Source organism: Neomonachus schauinslandi, chromosome 1 (assembly GCF_002201575.2).
Source record: "Neomonachus schauinslandi chromosome 1, ASM220157v2, whole genome shotgun sequence".
NCBI classification, from domain to species: domain Eukaryota; kingdom Metazoa; phylum Chordata; class Mammalia; order Carnivora; family Phocidae; genus Neomonachus; species Neomonachus schauinslandi.
Window position 1 is genome coordinate 208,008,071 of NC_058403.1, and position 19,648 is coordinate 208,027,718.

The 19,648-nt window shown below is 39.4% G+C and overlaps 1 protein-coding gene across 2 annotated transcripts; it reads left to right on the forward strand.

The window, feature by feature from the left end:
- The first annotated feature begins 9,767 nt into the window (after positions 1-9,767).
- On the forward strand, positions 9,768-18,867 carry LOC110593805 (olfactory receptor 7G2-like). 2 transcript variants are annotated; one of them, XM_021705188.1, is made up of 2 exons: positions 9,768-10,019; positions 18,181-18,867. In XM_021705188.1, exons 1-2 carry the CDS (start codon positions 9,768-9,770, stop codon positions 18,865-18,867), a joined length of 939 nt encoding a protein of 312 aa, XP_021560863.1. The 2 variants fall into 2 exon arrangements, with proteins under 2 accessions (XP_021560863.1, XP_021560864.1); XM_021705189.1 differs by lacking the exon at positions 9,768-10,019 and adding an exon at positions 16,996-17,041 and having other exon boundaries at positions 17,927-18,867.
- Positions 18,868-19,648: the final 781 nt, after the last annotated feature.

Sequence of the window (19,648 nt, forward strand, 5' to 3'; positions counted from 1 at the left end):
AAAAATGATGGGAGAGAAAGACATTACGGGGTATGTATGAAAGCCAATAAAAGGGTAAATATGTCTATCCAGACTATTAAGCTAAGCACAGAGCTTGACTCTAATGACTTCCAGTAACATTTGAATATTTTTAGAATTATCTCCCCCTTTCTTGTTTTCTTTCATTCTTTTATCTTTTTTCTTTTTGTACCTCATCATTATGTGGTTAAAGAATGTTAAGTGGAAAAGAGAAAATACCAGTGAGAAAGAGGTAGGGAACTTCTAAAATTGAGTGTCATTTTTTTTTTCTCCCAAACATAGAGATAATTGGATAAAACACACTGAAGTGTTATTAATTGCATGTGCAATGTCAAACATTTTGCATTTATTACTGTAAGTCCTTGCATTACCCTGAAAGTGTAATCATCCAGGTGTATTTGCTTCTTTTTTAAAGATTTTATTTCTTTATTTGAGAGAGAGAGAGCATTTGTGGGGGCGGGGAGCAGAGGGAGAGGGAGAAGCAGATTCCCTGCTGAGCAGGGAGCCCTACACGGGGCTCGATCCAGGGACTCTGGAGTCATGACCTGAGTTGAAGGCAGACACTTAACCGACAGCCACCCAGGTACCCCTGTTTGTAGGCATCTTAACCGGGTAATGTTTCATTCCTCTTTTCTTACTAAGTACCTCTACTTGACAAAGAATTGATAGAAAACAGTACTGCATGGAGCACTGGGTGTTACACGAAAACAATGGATCGTGGATCACCACATCAAAAACTAATGATGTATTGTATGGTGACTAACGTAACATAATAAAATTAAAAAAAAAAAGAATTGATAGAAAATAAAAACTTGGGACAGGATGGTATGGGGGGGGGATGTTGAGGGGAACACAAAGCAAGGAAAGGAGGGGTAAAGAGGGGAGAGAGGAAAGCAGGAGAAAAGATAGGCATGTTTAAGAAAGTTTCTCTTAAGTTTTGTTTTCTTGTCACCTCCATCTTTTTTTTTTAATTTTTTATTGTTATGTTAATCCCCATACATTACATCATTAGATTTAGATGTAGTGTTCCATGATTCATTGTTTGTGCATAACACTCAGTGCTCCATGCAGAACGTGCCCTCCTCAATACCCATCACCAGGCTAACCCAACCTCCCACCCCCCTCCCCTCTAGAACCCTCAGTTTGTTTTTCAGAGTCCATCGTCTCTCATGGTTCGTCTCCCCCTCCGATTTCCCCCCCTTCATTCTTCCCCTCCTGCTACCTTCTTCTTTTTTTATTTCTCTTAACATATATTGCATTATTTGTTTCAGAGGTACAGATCTGGGACTCAACAGTCTTGCACAATTCACAGCGCTTACCAGAGCACATACCCTCCCCAGTGTCTATCACCCAGTCACCCCATCCCTCCCACCCCACCCCCCACTCCAGCAACCCTCAGTTTGTTTCCTGAGATTAAGAATTCCTCATATCAGTGAGGTCATATGATACATGTCTTTCTCTGATTGACTTATTTCGCTCAGCATAACACCCTCTGGTTCCATCCACGTTGTTGCAAGTGGCAAGATCTCATTCCTTTTGATGGCTGCATAATATTCCATTGTATATATATACCACCTCTTCTTTATCCATTCATCTGTCGATGGACATCTTGGCTCTTTCCACAGTTTGGCTATTGTGGACATTGCTACTATAAACATCGGGGTGCACGTACCCTTTAGGATCCCTACTTTTGTATCTTTGGGGTAAATACCCAGTAGTGCAATTCCTGGATCATATGGTAGCTCTATTTTCAACTTTTTGAGGAACCTCCATACTGTTTTCCAGAGTGGCTGCACCAGCTTGCATTCCCACCAACAGTGTAGGAGGGTTCCCCTTTCTCCGCATCCCCGCCAACATCTGTCATTTCCTGACTTGTTAATTTTAGCCATTCTGACTGGTGTGAGGTGGTATCTCATTGAGGTTTTGATTTGGATTTCCCTGATGCCGAGCGATATTGAGCACTTTTTCATGTGTCTGTTGGCCATTTGGATGTCTTCTCTGGAAAAATGTCTGTTCATGTCTTCTGTCCATTTCTTGATTGGATTATTTGTTCTTTGGGTGTTGAGTTTGATGAGTTCTTTATAGATTTTGGATACTAGCCCTTTATCTGATATGTCATTTGCAAATATCTTCCCATTCTGTCGGTTGTCTTTTGGTTTTGTTGACTGTTTCCTTTGCTTGGCAAAAGCTTTTTATCTTGATGAAGTCCCAATAGTTCATTTTTGCCCTTGCTTCCCTTGCCTTTGGCGATGTTTCTAGGAAGAAGTTGCTGCAGCTGAGGTCGAAGAGGTTGCTGCCTGTGTTCTCCTTTAGGATTTTGATGGACTCCTGTCTCACACTGAGGTCTTTCAACCATTTGGAGTCTATTTTTGTGTGTGGTGTAAGGAAACGGTCCAGTTTCATTCTTCTGCATGTGGCTATCCAATTTTCCCAACACCATTTGTTGAAGAGACTGTCTTTTTTCCATTGGACATTCTTTCCTGCTTTGTCAAAGATGAGTTGACCATAGAGTTGAGGGTCCATTTCTGGGCTCTCTATTCTGTTCCATTGATCTATGTGTCTGTTTTTGTGCCAGTACCATACTGTCTTGATGATGACAGCTTTGTAATAGAGCTGGAAGTCTGGAATTGTGATGCCGCCAGCTTTGCTTTTCTTTTTCAACATTCCTCTGGCTATGCGGGGTCTTTTCTGGTTCCACACAAATTTTAGGATTATTTGTTCCATTTCTTTGAAAAAAGGGGATGGTATTTTGATGGGGATTGCATTGAATATGTAGATTGCTCTAGGTAGCATTGACATCTTCGCAATATTTGTTCTTCCAATCCATGAGCATGGCACGTTTTTCCATTTCTTTGTGTCTTCCTCAATTTCTTTCATGAGTATTTTATAGTTTTCTGAGTACAGATCCTTTGCCTCTTCGGTTAGATTTATTCCTAGGTATCTTATGGTTTTGGGTGCAATTGTAAATGGGATCGACTCCTTAATTTCTCTTTCTTCTGTCTTGTTGTTGGTGTATAGGAATGCCACTGACTTCTGTGCATTGATTTTATATCCTGCCACTTTACTGAATTCCTGTCTGAGTTCTAGCAGTTTTGGGGTGGAGTCTTTGGGGTTTTCCACATAAAGTATCATATCATCTGCAAAGAGTGAGAGTTTGACTTCTTCTTTGCCGATTTGGATGCCTTTTATTTCTTTTTGTTGTCTGATTGCTGTGGCTAGGACTTCCAATACTATGTTGAATAGCAGTGGTGATAGTGGACATCCCTGCCACGTTCCTGACCTTAGGGGGAAAGCTCTCAGTTTTTCCCCATTGAGAATGATATTCGCTGTAGGTTTTTCATAGATGGCTTTTATGATATTGAGATATGAACCCTCTATCCCTATACTCTGAAGAGTTTTGATCAAGAAAGGATGCTGTACTTTGTCAAATGCTTTTTCTGCATCTATTGAGAGGATCATATGATTCTTGTTCCTTCTTTTGTTGATGTATTGTATCACATTGATTGATTTGCGGATGTTGAACCAACCTTGCAGCCCAGGGATAAATCCCACTTGGTCGTGGTGAATAATCCTTTTAATGTACTGTTGGATCCTATTGGCTAGTATTTTGGTGAGAATTTTTGCATCCATGTTCATCAGGGATATTGGTCTGTAATTCTCCTTTTTGATGGGGTCTTTGTCCGGTTTGGGGATCAAGGTAATGCTGGCCTCATAAAATGAGTTTGGAAGTTTTCCTTCCATTTCTATTTTTTGGAACAGTTTCAGAAGAATAGGTACTAATTCTTCTTGAAATGTTTGGTAGAATTCCCCTGGGAAGCCATCTGGCCCTGGGCTTTTGTTTTTTGGGAGATTTTTGATGACTGCTTCAATTTCCTTAGTGGTTATAGGTCTGTTCAGGTTTTCTATTTCCTCCTGGTTCAGTTTTGGTAGTTGATACATCTCTAGGAATGCATCCATTTCTTCCGGGTTATCTAATTTGCTGGCGTAGAGTTGCTCATAATATGTTCTTATAATTGTTTGTATTTCTTTGGTGTTGGTTGTGATCTCTCCTCTTTCATTCATGATTTTGTTGATTTGGGTCATTTCTCTTTTCTTTTTGATAAGTCTGGCCAGGGGTTTATCAATCTTGTTAATTCTTTCAAAGAACCAGCTCCTAGTTTCGTTGATCTGTTCTACTGTTCTTTTAGTTTCTATTTCATTGATTTCTGCTCTGACCTTTATTATTTCTCTTCTCCTGCTGGGTTTAGGCTTTACTTGCTGTTCTTTCTCCAGCTCCTTTAGGTGTAGGGTTAGGTTGTGTACTTGAGACCTTTCTTGTTTCTTGAGAAAGGCTTGTATTGCTATATACTTTCCTCTTAGGACCGCCTTTGCTGCATCCCAAAGATTTTGAATAGTTGTGTTTTCATTTTCATTGGTTTCCATGAATTTTTTTAATTCTTCTTTAATTTTCTGGTTGACCCATTCATTCTTCAGTAGGATGCTCTTTAGCCTCCATGTATTTGAGTTCTTTCCGACTTTCGTCTTGTGATTGAGTTCTAGTTTCAAAGCATTGTGGTCTGAAAATAGGCAGGGAATGATCCCAATCTTTTGGTACCGGTTGAGACCTGATTTATGACCTAGGATGTGATCTATTCTGGAGAATGTTCCATGGGCACTAGAGAAGAATGTGTATTCCGTTGCTTTGGGATGGAATGTTCTGAATATGTCTGTGAAGTCCATTTGGTCCAGTGTGTCATTTAAAGTTTTTATTTCCTTGTTGATCTTTTGCTTAGACGATCTGTCCATTTCAGTGAGGGGGTGTTAAAGTCCCCCACTATTATTGTATTGTTGTTGATGTGTTTCTTTGCTTTTGTTATTAATTGCCTTATATAATTGGCTGCTCCCATGTTAGGGGCATAGATATTTACAACTGTTAGATCTTCTTGTTGGATAGACCCTTTAAGTAGGATATAGTGTCCTTCCTCACCTCTTATTACAGTCTTTGGTTTAAAATCTAATTTGTCTGATATAAGGATTGCCACCCCAGCTTTCTTTTGGTGTCCATTAGCATGGAAAATGGTTTTCCACCCTCTCACTTTCAATCTGGGGGTGTCTTTGGTTCTAAAATGAGTCTCTTGCAGACAGCATATCGATGGGTCTTGTTTTTTAATCCAGTCTGATAGCCTGTGTCTTTTGAGTGGGGCATTTAGCCCATTTACATTCAGGGTAATTATTGAAAGATAGGAATTTAGTGCCATTGTATTGCCTGTAAGGTGACTGTTACTATATATTGTCTGTGTTCCTTTCTGGTCTATATTGCTTTTAGGACCCCTTTCTTTGCTTAGAGGACCCCTTTCAAGATTTCTTGTAGGGCTGGTTTCATGTTTGCAAATTCCTTTAGTTTTTGTTTGTCCTGGAAGGTTTTTATCTCTCCTTTAATTTTCAATGACAGCCTAGCTGGATATAGTATTCTTGGCTGCATATTTTTCTCATTTAGTGCTCTGAATATATCATGCCAGTCCTTTCTGGCCTGCCAGGTCTCTGTGGATAGGTCTGTTGCCAATCTAATGTTTCTACCATTGTAGGTTACATATCTCTTCTCCCGAGCTGCTTTCAGGATTTTCTCTTTGTCTCTGAGACTCGTAAGTTTTACTATTAGACGTCGGGGTGTTGACCTATTTTTATTGATTTTGAGAGGGGTTCTCTGTGCTTCCTGGATTTTGATGCCTGTTTCCTTCCCCAAATTGGGGAAGTTCTCTGCTATAATTTGCTCCATTATACCTTCTGCCCCTCTCTCTCTTTCTTCTTCTTCTTCTGGGATCCCAATTATTCTAATGTTGTTTCGTCTTATGGTATCGCTTATCTCTCGAATTCTGCCCTCGTGATCCAGTAGTTGTTAGGACGCATGCCTTCAGCTGTACTAAGAAAATTCTCAACTCCAATAGGGCCAAGTGATAAAACAATGATCTTTCCTAACAAAAACTTAAGGGATTGGGTAGGTCCAGGCACAGAACCACAGGGATGCATTTCACTCTGCCATGTGGTGGTATTTGCCTATTAGGGCTATTCTCCTGGTGACCACTAATGCCTGCTTTCAGACCCAGAAACAAAAACTGACGACCTCTCCTTGGGTTTCCGTCCAACACAAACATAATATTTCTAAGGAGACGTCCAGAAAGCATTATTGTTATCATCAGCCCGAATTGAGATATGTGTCCTGTATTAGTTTCCTATTGTCCTTGTAACGTATTACAAACTTAGCCTCTTAAAACAACATGAATGCATTCTGTTGCAGTCTGAAGGTCAGAAGTCTGAAATCAGCTATATGGCAAAGGGTTAGTTTCCTTCTGAAAGCTGGTTGGAGAAAAAGTTATCATTTAACAGGTACAGAGTTTCTCTTGGGATGATAAAAAACGTTCAGGAAATGGATAGTGGTGATGGTCATACAACACTGTGAGTGTTCTTAATGCCATGGAATTGTACACTTAAAATAGCTGATGACATACAAATCACTAACAGACACGTGAAAAAATGTTCATCATCATTAGCCAGCAGGGAAATTCAAATCAAAACCACATTCAGATACCACCTTACACCAGTTGGAATGGCAAAAATTGACAAGGCAAGAAACGACAAATGTTGGAGAGGTTGTGGACAAAGGGGAACCGTCTTACACTGTTGGTGGGAATGCAAGTTGGTACAGCCACTTTGGAAAACAGTGTGGAGCTGCCTCAAAAAATTAAAAATAGAGCTACCCTATGACCCAGCAATTGCACTCCTGGGTATTTACCCCAAAGACACAGATGTAGTGAAAAGAAGGGCCACATGCACCCCAATGTTCATAGCAGCATTGTCCACAATAGCCAAACTGTGGAAAGAGCCGAGATGCCCTTCAACAGATGAATGGATAAAGAAGATGTGGTTCATATATACAATGGAATATTACTCAGCCATCAGAAAGGATGAATACCCAACTTTTACATCAACATGGATGGGCCTGAAGGAGATTATGCTAAGTGAAATAAGTCAAGCAGAGAAAGTCAATTATCATGGTTTCACTTATTTCTGGAACATAAGGAATGGCATGGAGGACATTAGGAGAAGGAAGGGAAAAATGAAGGGGGGGAAATCAGAGGGGGGGGATGAACCATAAGAGACTATGGCCTCTGAGAAACAAACTGAGGGTTTTAGAGGGGAGGGCGTGGGGGGATGGGTTAGCCCGGTGATGGGTGTTAAGGAGGGCACATATTGCATGGAGCACTGGGTGTTATATGCAAACAATGAATCATGGATCACTACATCAAAAACTAATGATGTATTGGGCGCCTGGGTGGCGCAGTTGGTTAAGCGACTGCCTTCGGCTCAGGTCATGATCCTGGAGTCCCGGGATCGAGTCCCGCGTCGGGCTCCCTGCTCATCGGGGAGTCTGCCTCTCTCTCTGACCCTCCCCCTTCTTGTGCTCTCTCTCTCTATCTCATTCTCTCTCTCAAATAAATAAATAAAATCTTTAAAAAAAACTAATGATGTATTGTATGGTGACTAACATAACATAATAAAATAAAATTTAAAAAAAATGAAATGGCTGAAATAGTAAATTTTATGTTATACATATTTACCACAATAAAAAACTCAAAAGAATTCATTCCAATGTACCAAAGCATTAAACACAAGAATCAAAGTGATTAAATATTTTGGAAGATAAAATAAGAAAATATTTTTATTACCTCAGAGAAGTTGAGCATTTTTTTTTTAAAGATTTATTTATTTTTAGAGAAAGAGTGTGTGAGTATGCACGCAAGTGGGGAAGGGGCAGAGAGGAAGAATCTCAAGCAGACTCCCCACTGAGCCCAGAGACCCACACAGGGCTCAGTCTCATGACCCCAAGATCATGACCTAAGCAGAAATCAAGAGTTGGATGCTTAACTAACTGAGCCACCCAGGTGCCACAAAGTCAAGCATTTCTTTCTTTTTTTTTTCCTGAAGTCAAGAGTTTCTTAAGAGAATAAGCACAATCCAAAAGATAAAGACTGAGAAATTCAAGCACTTTAAAAATGAGCCACTAAAACACATGACTCATTCAATGAAAATTCAGAATTGTTCTTTCAATATAACAAGAATAAAAACATAGGGCAAATAAACTTCCAGTGAAATATTTCCAGATGGGATCTTGCTCACCCTACCAATAGCAACATGATTTTATTAGCACAGACACAGCTGTTAATATATTCCAGCACACTAAAAAATCAGTCCTTTCTTCCCTCCCCTGGTAACCACATTCTACTTTTCTATCTTTATGAATTTGCCTATTCTAGGTACCTTAAACTAAAATTATACAATACTTGTCCTTTCTCATCTGCTCATTTTACTTAACATAAGTTTTTAGGGTTCATCCATGTGGTAGTACCTGTCAGAATTTCATTCCTTCTTATGGCTGAAATATATATATACACACATATATATAATTTCACACCTACAATTATTATCAGGCTTCCTGATATCATTGTTTACATAGAGATGCCAAAGGAGGCCATGTCCACATCTAGGAGGTATGTGAAATAGAAGATGTGAGTAGAAACAGGTGGAGAAATGAGTGGTGAACACCTGGACTCATAACATCAGGGTATCAACCATCTTGAATTCATCAATTCTGTTGCTTTAGTCTTAAAAGAATTTGCACTGCCCTGGGATCAGAATGATGATACAATTGTTGGCTAATAAAGAGCTTTGGATATTGATCCTCCAGAGGTACAGAGACTACAAATTGTGACAACCTTGCTCAACAGCCCTGCCCCAGTAAAGAAACAGCATATCTGAATCATGGAACACTACATCTAAAACTAATGATGTAATGTATGGGGATTAACATAACAACAACAACAAAAAGAAACAGCATATCTGTGCCTTGCCCTGATGATGACCTCTCTTGCCCAGGAGTCTGATGCTTCACTCCATCCCTTTCCTCTTCCTATGGATGGAGCACTGGTCTCCATCATCCAACATCTAGCAGAGATGTCAATATCATTCCACAGTGATGTAACCTAGGTAACCTGATGTACCTTAGTTAATGTTTGGAAATGAGGGCATATATTTTACTATGAGTTTATGCAGCAGAAACTGTGAAGAGTATATGCATAAAATGATTAGAATCAAGACATCATTTGCCTCCTGCCTTCTATTTTCTTGACTTGTTCCCTTGTACCTTTCCTCCAATCCCCAAATAGTTATTATTCTGCCAGTTTCCTATTTTCTCTCTGTAAGGAAAAAGACTATTTTCCTTCTCAGCAGCAACATGCTCATTTGCAAATACAGTGATTGTTATAACATTTGCTTAAAAATCCTTCTACTGATTTCTGAGAGTTGGCTTGGGCAGTTTTCCCTCTATCTTCCAATTCTGGGTTTTTAACATACTGTTGTATTACCTCTGTTGCCAGGCTGTGAGATCTCTGCAGAACAGGGTGGAGATCCAGATAGACTCATCAGTCTCACTACCCATTTCTTCTAATGAAGTCACCAAATTAAAGAATAGTCTAATTTAAAAAATGAGGATTCCTCAACCCTTTCCAGAATTAACAAATCTTGACTCACTGCTTTATTAACTTTAAATCTTTTTTCAAAATAACAAAATAATATACAAAGAGAAGACATCTCTCCATTTGACTTTTTCTTTTCCCAACAAGGTGCTTGCGCTTGGTGATACTCCTGCTGCTCGCCTAGGAGCTAACATTTCATTGTCTTGTTACGATATCATTTCCATAAGATTCATCAACAATATGGAACCCAGAAATGAAACAGACATTTTAGAATTTCTTCTCATGGAAGTGACAGAGAATCCAGAACTGCAGTCCCTCGTCTTCAGCCTGTTCCTATCCATGTACCTGGTCACTGTCCTGGGAAACCTGCTCATCATCCTGGCTGTTATCTCTGACTCCCACCTCCACACCCCCATGTACTTCTTCCTCTCCAACCTGTCCTTTACTGACATCTGTTTAAGTACAACCACAATCCCAAAGATGATGGTGAACATCCAAGCACAGAATCAGAGCATCACTTACACAGGCTGCCTCATGCAGGTCTGCTTGTCCTGGTTTTTGCAAGTTTGGATAGTTGTATTCTTTCAGTAATGGCCTATGACCGCTATGTGGCCATTTGTCATCCACTGAGGTACAGAGTCATCATGAACTCCCACCTCTGTGGCCTCTTGATTCTTCTCTCCCTGTTTATTAGCATTGTGGATGCCCTGATCCACAGTCTGATGTTGTTGCAACTGACCTGCACAGACCTTGAAATCCCTCTCTTTTTCTGTGAAGTTGTTCAGGTCATCAAGCTTGCATGTTCCGACACCCTCATCAATAACATCCTGATATATTTTGCAACTAGCATATTTGGTGGTATTCCTCTGTGTGGAATCATTTTCTCTTATACTCAGATAGTACCCTCTGTTTTGAGAATGCCATCAGTGGGCAGAAAGTATAAAGCTTTTTCCACCTGTGGGTCTCACCTGTCAGTTGTGTCTTTGTTCTATGGGGCAGGTTTGGGGGTATTCATAAGTTCTGCTCTTACTAACTCTTCCAGAAACACTGCAGTGGTTTCAATGATGTACACTGTTGTCCCTCAAATGATGAACCCCTTCATCTACAGCCTGAGGAACAGGGACATGAAGGGAGCCTTGAGGAAACTCATAAATAGAACACCTTCTCTTCTGTGACTGTGTCGTCTGCATAGACTGGGGTTTCTAGAATGAGTCAAAGTGACAGAAATATTGGGTGAGCCAGAATGTCGGATTCTTGCATCACCAAGTTCTTTTAGAATGACTAGAGAACTTAACAGGTAAGTTCATCTTAACTTTGGGTTGAAACTTGATTTGTTCTTTGAATAGCTCTGTGATGTTTCAAAAATAAATTCCATTATCAAACGCAGTTACTTTGGTCAGGTCCATAGAGCTGAACCTGAGGCAGGGCATACAGTGATTTTGTTTGGATATTCAAGGAAGAAGAAAAGTAAAGAAGTTGGATGGATCGTGGAGAGGGTCCAAATAAGTCTGTAGTCATGGAGACATAATTCTGCCAATTCCATAGATTGCACCGTTTGAATTGCACTTCAAAAATAAGCCTACTATGAAACATGGGAGGAGTGGATCTTTTATACCTAATTTGGTAATTTCCAAGAGTGGTCACTGGTAACTTGGGTCTGTGCATAGCACTATCAGCATCTACTACACTTAGTTTCATCATCTATAAAATTGTTATAATTTGATTATCTCGGTAGTTTGAGATGATGGTAAATGAAGATAAATTGTTTATCTTAATTAGTGAAAAACCCTTTGTTTTGGGCACCTGGGTGGCTCAGTCATTAAGCGTCTGCCTTCGGCTCAGGTCATGATCCCAGAGTCCTGGGATCGAGCCCCGCATCGGGCTCCCTGCTCAGCGGGAAGTTTGCTCCTCCCCCTCCCACTCCCCCTGCTTGTGTTCCCTCTCTCGCTGTCTCTCTTTGTCAAATAAATAAATAAAATCTTTAAAAAACCCCTTTGTTTCTGCTAAAAGAAAGCAACCCTGACTCTAATAGACACAAGCAATAAAGAATGTTATATATTTTTTTAAAAGTTCTTATTTTAATTCCAGTTAGGTAGCACACAGTGTTATATTAGTATCAGGTGATATAGTGATTCAACACCCAGTGCTCATAACAACTGCCCTCCTTAATCCCCATCACCTATTTCAGCCATTTCCCCCACCCACCTCCCCTCTGGTAACCATCAGTTTATTCTCTGTAGTTAAGAGTGTGTTTCTTGGCTTGCCTCTCTCTCTCTCTCTTTTTTCCCCTTTTGCTCATTTGTTTTGTTTCTTAAATTCCACACATAAGTTAAATCATATGGTATTTGTCTTTCTCTGACTTATTTCACTTAGCATTACACTCTCTAGCTCCATTCATGTTGTTACAAATGGCAAGATTTCATTTCTCTTTATGGCTGAATAATATTCCATTTTATATATCTATTTCTATGTATAATATATAGAGATACAATGAATATTATATATATACAATGGAATATTATTCATATATATACATATATATGACATCTTCTTTATCCATTCATCTATCAGTGGACACTTGGGCTATTTCCATAATTTGGCTATTGTAAATAATTCTGCAATAAACATAGGTGTGACTTTTCAAAGTAGATATCCTGTCCAATATTGATGGAAATTTTGTTTGTAACTGGTTTTCTGTTATTATGAATAAAGCTGTTGGAATATTCTCATATATGTCCCTTGGTGGAAATAAGAGAGCCAGTTACACACATTAGAAGGTCTGGATAATCTATATCATCATCAATATACTTTCAAGGATACTGATAACCTGGTGGGAGTAAAAATAATTTACTAATTGGCATATCTTAATGTTATGTGGCTGGGCGTCTTCACATATTAACTTTCTTTTATTATTTATAAATTTTTAATTAAAAATTTTTATTCCAGTATAATTAATACTGTATTATATTAGTTTCACTATACAATAGAATGATTCAACAGTTCTATACATTACTCAGTGCTCATGATGATAAATGTACTCTTCATCCCCTTCACCTATTTCACCCAGCCCTCCACACACCTTCCTTCTGGCAACCATCATATATATTTAAGAGTCTGGGTTTGTTTTTTTTTGTTTTTTTTTTTTGTCTTTCTCTTTTTTTTTAAAAAAAGATTTTATTTATTTATTTATTTGAGAGAGAGATCGAGCGAGAGAGCATGAGCAGGGCAGGGAGGGGTAGAGGGAGAACAGAGTCCCCGATACGGGACTTGATCCCAGGATCCTGGGATCATGACCTGAGCCAAAGGCAGATGCTTAACAACTGAGCCACCCAGGCGCCCCTGGTATTTGTCTTTCTCTGACAAATCTTGCCATGTTTGTGCAAATGGGAAGGTTTCATTCTTTTTTATGACTGAGAAATATTCCATTGAATGTATATATACCACATCTTCTTTATCTTTTCATCAGTGAATGAACACTTGGATTGCTTCCATAATTTGGCTACTGTAAATAATGCTGTAATAAACATAGGGGTGTATATATCTTTTTGAATGAATATTTTTGGATTCTTACTACTGGTAAATACCCAGTAGTAGAATTACTGGACCATATGGTAATTCCATTTTTAATTCTTGGATGAATCTTCATACTGTTTTCCACAGTGGCTGCACCAGCTTGCATTCCCACCAACAGTATGTGAAGCTTCCTTTTTCTCCACATCCTTGCCAACACCTCTTGTTTCTTGTATTTTTGAATTTAGTCATTCTGACATGTGTGATGTGACATCTCATTGTGGTTTTGATTTGCATTTTCCTGATGATTAGTGATGTTGAGCATCTTTTCATGTGTCTGTTGGCCATGTGTATGTCTTCTTTGAGGAAATGTCTATTTATGTCCTTTGCCCCCTTTTTTTTTTTTTTTTTTTTTTTTTTTAATTTTTTTTTTTTTTTTTTTTGGGGGGGGGGGAGAATAAAAGAAATTGGGGGGGGGGGGTCAGAGGGAGAAGCAGACTCCCCGCCGAGCAGGGAGCCCGATGCGGGACTCGATCCCGGGACTCCAGGATCATGACCTGAGCCGAAGGCAGTCGCTCAACCAACTGAGCCACCCAGGCGCCCTCCTTTGCCCCCTTTTTAGTGGATTATTTATTTTTTTGGTTGAGTTGTGTAAGTTTTTTGCATATTTTGGATACTAACTCCTTATCAGATATGTCTTCTCCCATTCATTAGGTTGTTTTTTCTTTTGTTGATTGTTTCCTTAGCTGTACAGAAATTTTTCATTTTGATGTAGTCCCAATAGTTTAATTTTGCTTTTTTATATTTATTTTTTTATTTAAATTCAATTAGCCAAGGTATAGTACATCATTAGTTTTTGATAAAATGGTCAGTGATTCATTTGTTTCCCTTGCCTCAGGAGACATATCTAGAAAAATGTTGCTATGGCTGATGTCAGAGAAATTACTACCTGTGCTTTCCTCTAGGATTTTTATGGTTTCAGGTGTCAACTTCCCTTTCTTTTAAATATTTGTTTGTGGTATTTCTACTGAGTTTATGTTTATCTTACTTATTTTTAAAATGTTTTCTTTTTTTAAAAAGATTTTATTTATTTATTTGAGAGAGAGAGTGAGAGAGAGAGTGTGCACAAGAGGGGATAGGGTCAGAGGGAGAAGCAGACTCCCCACTGAACAGGGAGCCTAATGTGGGACTTGATCCTGGCACTCCAGGATCATGACCTGAGCCAAAGGCAGTTGCTTAACAAACTGAGCTACCTAGGTGCTCCTATGTTTTTTTATTAATTCACATGAGTTTTTTTAGATAATTTTAATCCACAGTACCCTAGAGTGAACAAATATGTACATTGAAAATATTGTGAAAAAATGAAAAAAAAATAGTTACAAATATGTAAAAAGAAGTAACAGATTTGTCTGCATTGACAAGAGACAAATTGTCACACAGAATAAATTAGAATCTACTTATAAATATACACAATGAAGATTAAGCTTCAGGAAACAGTGACTCTTAGAAGAAAAACTTTGAGAGTTCCCCATTTTACAACAACTCAGCTATATTTTCAGATGTATTATTTAAATTTTTTTTTTTTTTTTAAGATTTTATTTATTTGCGAGAGAGACAATGAGAGACAGAGAGCATGAGAGGGAGGAAGGTCAGAGGGAGAAGCAGACTCCCTGCCGAGCAGGGAGCCCGATGCGGGACTCGATCCCGGGACTCCAGGATCATGACCTGAGCCGAAGGCAGTCGCTTAACCAACTGAGCCACCCAGGCGCCCCAGAGATGTATTATTTATATCAATATATACAATCTATATTTTCACAGCTAAAATTGGTATCAGACTTACTGATATCATTCATTGGATAGAGATCCCTTCATTAATACCTAAGAAAAGAAGACTGAAATTCACTTAGAGAAGGATAGTGTGTCTATATTTGCAAAGCATCTGAAATGGAGATGAACAGACCCAGATGTACATGATGTACACTTGGTCTCCTAGGGTCAAGAAAGCACCGTCCTGAATTCCACTGTTCTAGAGTCTTGGTCTTTAAGGATTTACACTGCCCTGGGATGTCTGTGACAAAAAAAAAATTGCTTAGTTAATGAGGAGCTTTGGAAATTGAACCTTTAGGGATACAGAGACTGCAATCTGCCTGTGACCACCTCATTCAACATGAAAAGTAGTAGCACACCTAAGCCTCCTCCCACAGTTGATCCCTCTTGCTCCGGAGCCTGGGTCTCACTCAATCCCTCTGTCCTTCCTGAGAACAGATCTTCCATAAGGTACATCAGAAGTGTCAATCATCATTCCACTATGATGCCAAGCAGGTAACCTAACACCCCTTACTCAGTGTTTGGAAATGGGGGCAAATGTCTTACTACAGGTTCATCTGGGGCAGCTGTGAAGAGAGTATATACACCGAATGATTGAAACCAAGTCACCCATGGTCCTCCCACCTGTCTTGTCTTCACATGTTTCCTTGTGCTTTTTGCTATCACTCCATTTACTAATATCTTTTCACTCACTTGTATGGCCAGGACCATTTCTTCCTGAGTAGAAATCTGCTTTTTAAAAAACATGACTGTTGGGGCACCTGGGGCCTGGGTGGCTCAGTCAGTTAAGCATCTGCCTTTGGCTCAGGTCATGATCCCAGGGTTCTGGGATCGAGCTCTGCATCGGGCTCCTTGCTCAGCAGGGAGTCTGCTTCTCCGTTTGCCCCTCACCCCTCACCCCGGTCTCATGCTCTCTCTCTAAAATAAATAAATAAATAAAATCTTTAGAAAAATGAAGTTTAAAAAATATGACCATTATAAAATTTTCTGACATTTACTTATAATCTTGTAGTGGTAAAAGGGCAGGAAGTTTGGAAAAAGTTTACCTTATCTTCTCATTCTTGGTTCTTGACACATCTATGTATTGTCTCAGTTGTCTGCCTCTGAAGTCTCTAGAGATCCAGACAGAATCTTTCTTTTTTTAAGATTTATTTATTTATTTATTTATCTATCTATTTTTTAGACAAGGAGATATTGAGTACAAGAGTGGAGAAAAGGGAAATTGTCAATATTGGGAGCATTATTTTCCCCATAAACGCAGAAAAGAAGGTCCATAAGTTAGAATCACCTCTTCTGGGAAAGGGTTAAACAGTGGAGGTCTCAGGAGAATCAAAGGAGTTGCTGGAGAACCTTCTGTTGTTATTGGAGGTTGAGTGATGGTTTTATTTTCAGCACCACAGCTGAGAAACAGCTCCCTGCCTGGCATTCGTAGTGTCTCACATGGACCCAAAGCAGGGCATGATCTCACAACCCTGAGTTCATGATCTGAGCTGAAACCAAGAGTTGGATGCTTAACCGACTGCGCCACCCAGGTGCCCCCCAGACAGAATCTTCAGGTGCCTTCCCAGTCTGTTTCTTTTTATAAAATTACCAAATGTTTTATTTTTTTCAGAAGTAAACATTTTTATTGAAGTGTAACAAACACAAAGAAAGGTGCACTAATTAATGAATTTTCTTAAAGTGGAATAAACCCACATAACTACTAAGTCTGATCAAGAAATTAAGCAAAAACTAATGATGTACTGTATGGTGACTAACATAACGTAATAAAAAATAATAAAAAAGAAATTAAGAATTACAAGCTGTTCACATTCTATATATTAGTTTATTTTTTTTAAAGGATTTTATTTATTCATTTGAGAGAGAGGATGAGCATGGGGAGGGACAGAGGGAGAGGGAGAGAGAAAAGCCTGACATGGGGCTCAATCCTAGGACTCTGAGATCATGACCTGAGCCGAAGTCAGACACTTAACTGACTGAGCCACCCAGGTGCCCCTAAAATTACAAAATGTTTTAAATAAACAGAACATCAAAAACAGTGTAATTTAAAAAAATGACTACCTGTTAACCCTCTCCAGACTTCACAGCTGTTGATGCTCTGCTTTATCAGCTTCAGGTTTTTATTATTATTATTTTTATTATTTTATTTTATTTTTTTATTATGTTATGTTAATCACCATACATTACATCATTAGTTTTTGATGTAGTGTTCCATGATTCATTGTTTGTGTATAACACCCAGTGCTCCATTCAGTGCATGCTCTCTTTAATACCCATCCAGGCTAACCCATCCCCCTACCTCCCTCCCCTCTAGAACCCTCAGTTTGTTTCTCAGAGTCCATAGTCTGTCATGGTTCATCTCCCCCTCCGATTTTCCCCCCTTCATTTTTCCCTTCCTGCTCTCTTCTTCTTCTTCTTCTTCTTCTTCTTCTTCTTCTTCTTCTTCTTCTTCTTCTCCTTCTTCTTTTTTTAAACATATAATGTATTATTTGTTTCAGAGGTACAGGTCTGTGATTCAACAGTCTTACACAATTCACAGCGCTCACCATAGCACATACCCTCCCTTATTATTATTATTTTTAAAGGTTTTTATTTATTTATTTGTCAGAAAGAGAGAGAGGCAGGCAGAGGGAGAAGCAGGCTCCCCGCTGAGCAAGGAGCCTGATGTGGGACTTGATCCCAGGGTCCTGGGGTCATGACCTGAGCCAAAGGCAGATGCTTAACCAACTGGGCCACCCAGGCATCCCAGGTTTTTATTATTTTTAAAGAAACAGAATAATATACATACAGAAGGCACCCATCTCTTTTTTTATGTCTTTTTTTTTATTCTTATGTTAATCCCCATACATTACATCATTAGTTTTAGATGAAGTGTTCCATGATTCATTGTTTGTGCATAACACCCAGTGCTCCATGCAGAATGAGAAGGCACCCATCTCTTATTCCTCTCTGTTAGTCTCCATCCCATCCCCAGATAGATTTTGCCTCTAGTGATGCTCCTCCTCCTGGTCTAGAAAACACACATTTGATTGACTCCATCTTTTCCATCAGATTCATCAACAATATGGAATCCAGAAATGATACACATGTTTCAGATTTCCTTCTCATGAGAGTGACAGAGGATCCAAAACTGCAGTTCCCCCTATTCATCCTGTTCCTGTCCATGTACCTGGCCACCATCCTGGGAAACTTGCTCATCATCCTGGCTGTGAGCTCTGACTCCCACCTCCACACCCCCATGTACTTCTTTCTCTCCAACCTGTCTATTAATGATATCTGTTTAAGCACAACCACCATCCCAGAGATGATGGTGAACATCCAAACACAGAATCAAAGCATCACTTATACAGGCTGCCTCACCCAGATCTGCTTTATCCTGGTTTTTGCAAGTTTAGAAAGTAGTCTTCTTGCAGTAATGGCCTATGACCGCTATGTGGCCATTTGTCATCCACTGAGGTACACAATCATCATGAACTCCCGCCTCTGTGGCCTCTTGATTCTACTCCCCCTCTTCATTATCATTGTGGATGCCCTGATGCACAGTCTGATGGTATTGCAACTGACCTTCTGCACAGACCTTGAAATCCCTCTCTTCTTCTGTGAAGTTGTTCAGGTCATCAAGCTTGCATGTTCCGACACCCTCATCAATAACATCCTGATATATTTTGCAACTACCATATTTGGTGGTATTCCTCTGTGTGGAATCATTTTCTCTTATACTCAGATAGTATCCTCTGTTTTGAGAATGCCATCAGCAGGTGGGAAGTATAAAGCTTTTTCCACCTGTGGGTCTCACCTGTCAGTTGTGTCTTTGTTCTATGGGACAGGTTTGGGGGTATACATAAGTTCTGCTCTTACTAACTCTTCCAGAAACACTGCAGTGGTTTCAATGATGTACACTGTTGTCCCTCAAATGATGAACCCCTTCATCTACAGCCTGAGGAACAGGGACATGAAGGGAGCCTTGAGGAAACTCATAAATAGAACACCTTCTCTTCTGTGACTGTGTCGTCTGCATGGACTGGGGTTTCTAGAATGAGTCAAAGTGACAAAAATATATGGTGAGCCAGAATGTCGGATTCTTGCATCACCAAGTTCTTCTAGAATGACTAGAGAACTTAACAGGTAAGTTCATCTTAATTTTGGGTTGAAACTTGATTTGTTCTTGGAATAGATCTGTGATGTTTCAAAAATGAGTTCCAATTCCTAAGCCTGGTATTTTTGGTGGGATCCTCACAAGCTGTCCCAAGACAAGGGTTATACTGATACTGAAATGTCAGAAGAGAAGTGAGAGAAGTTGGACAGGTCAGGGAGAGGATCAGATAAGTCTGTGGTTATAGCAGAGATTTGATTCTGCCTGATCTCACAGTTATGGCCATGTGAATTGCACTCCAGAGACAAGCCAAATGTATGACCTGGTGTGTGTTGGGGGGGGAGCTGTTCTTTCATACTCCCATAATTCCTGAGACTTGTCACTGGTAAACTGTGTCAGTGCTGGGCAACATCAGCATTAACTATACTCAGTTTTATAATCTATAATGTGATTATCTTATTGGTTTGAGATGATCATTAGACCTTTGATCCTGATCAGTGAGGAAGCTATCATATCTACTAAGAAAGTAATCCTGATTATAAAATGCCAAAACAATAAAGATATTTGTATTTCCCTGATGATCGGTGATGGTGAGCATCTTTTCATGTATCTGTTGGCCATCTGTATGTCTCCTTTGGAAAAATGTCTGTTCATGTCTTCCACCCATTTCTTAACTGAATTTTCATTTTTT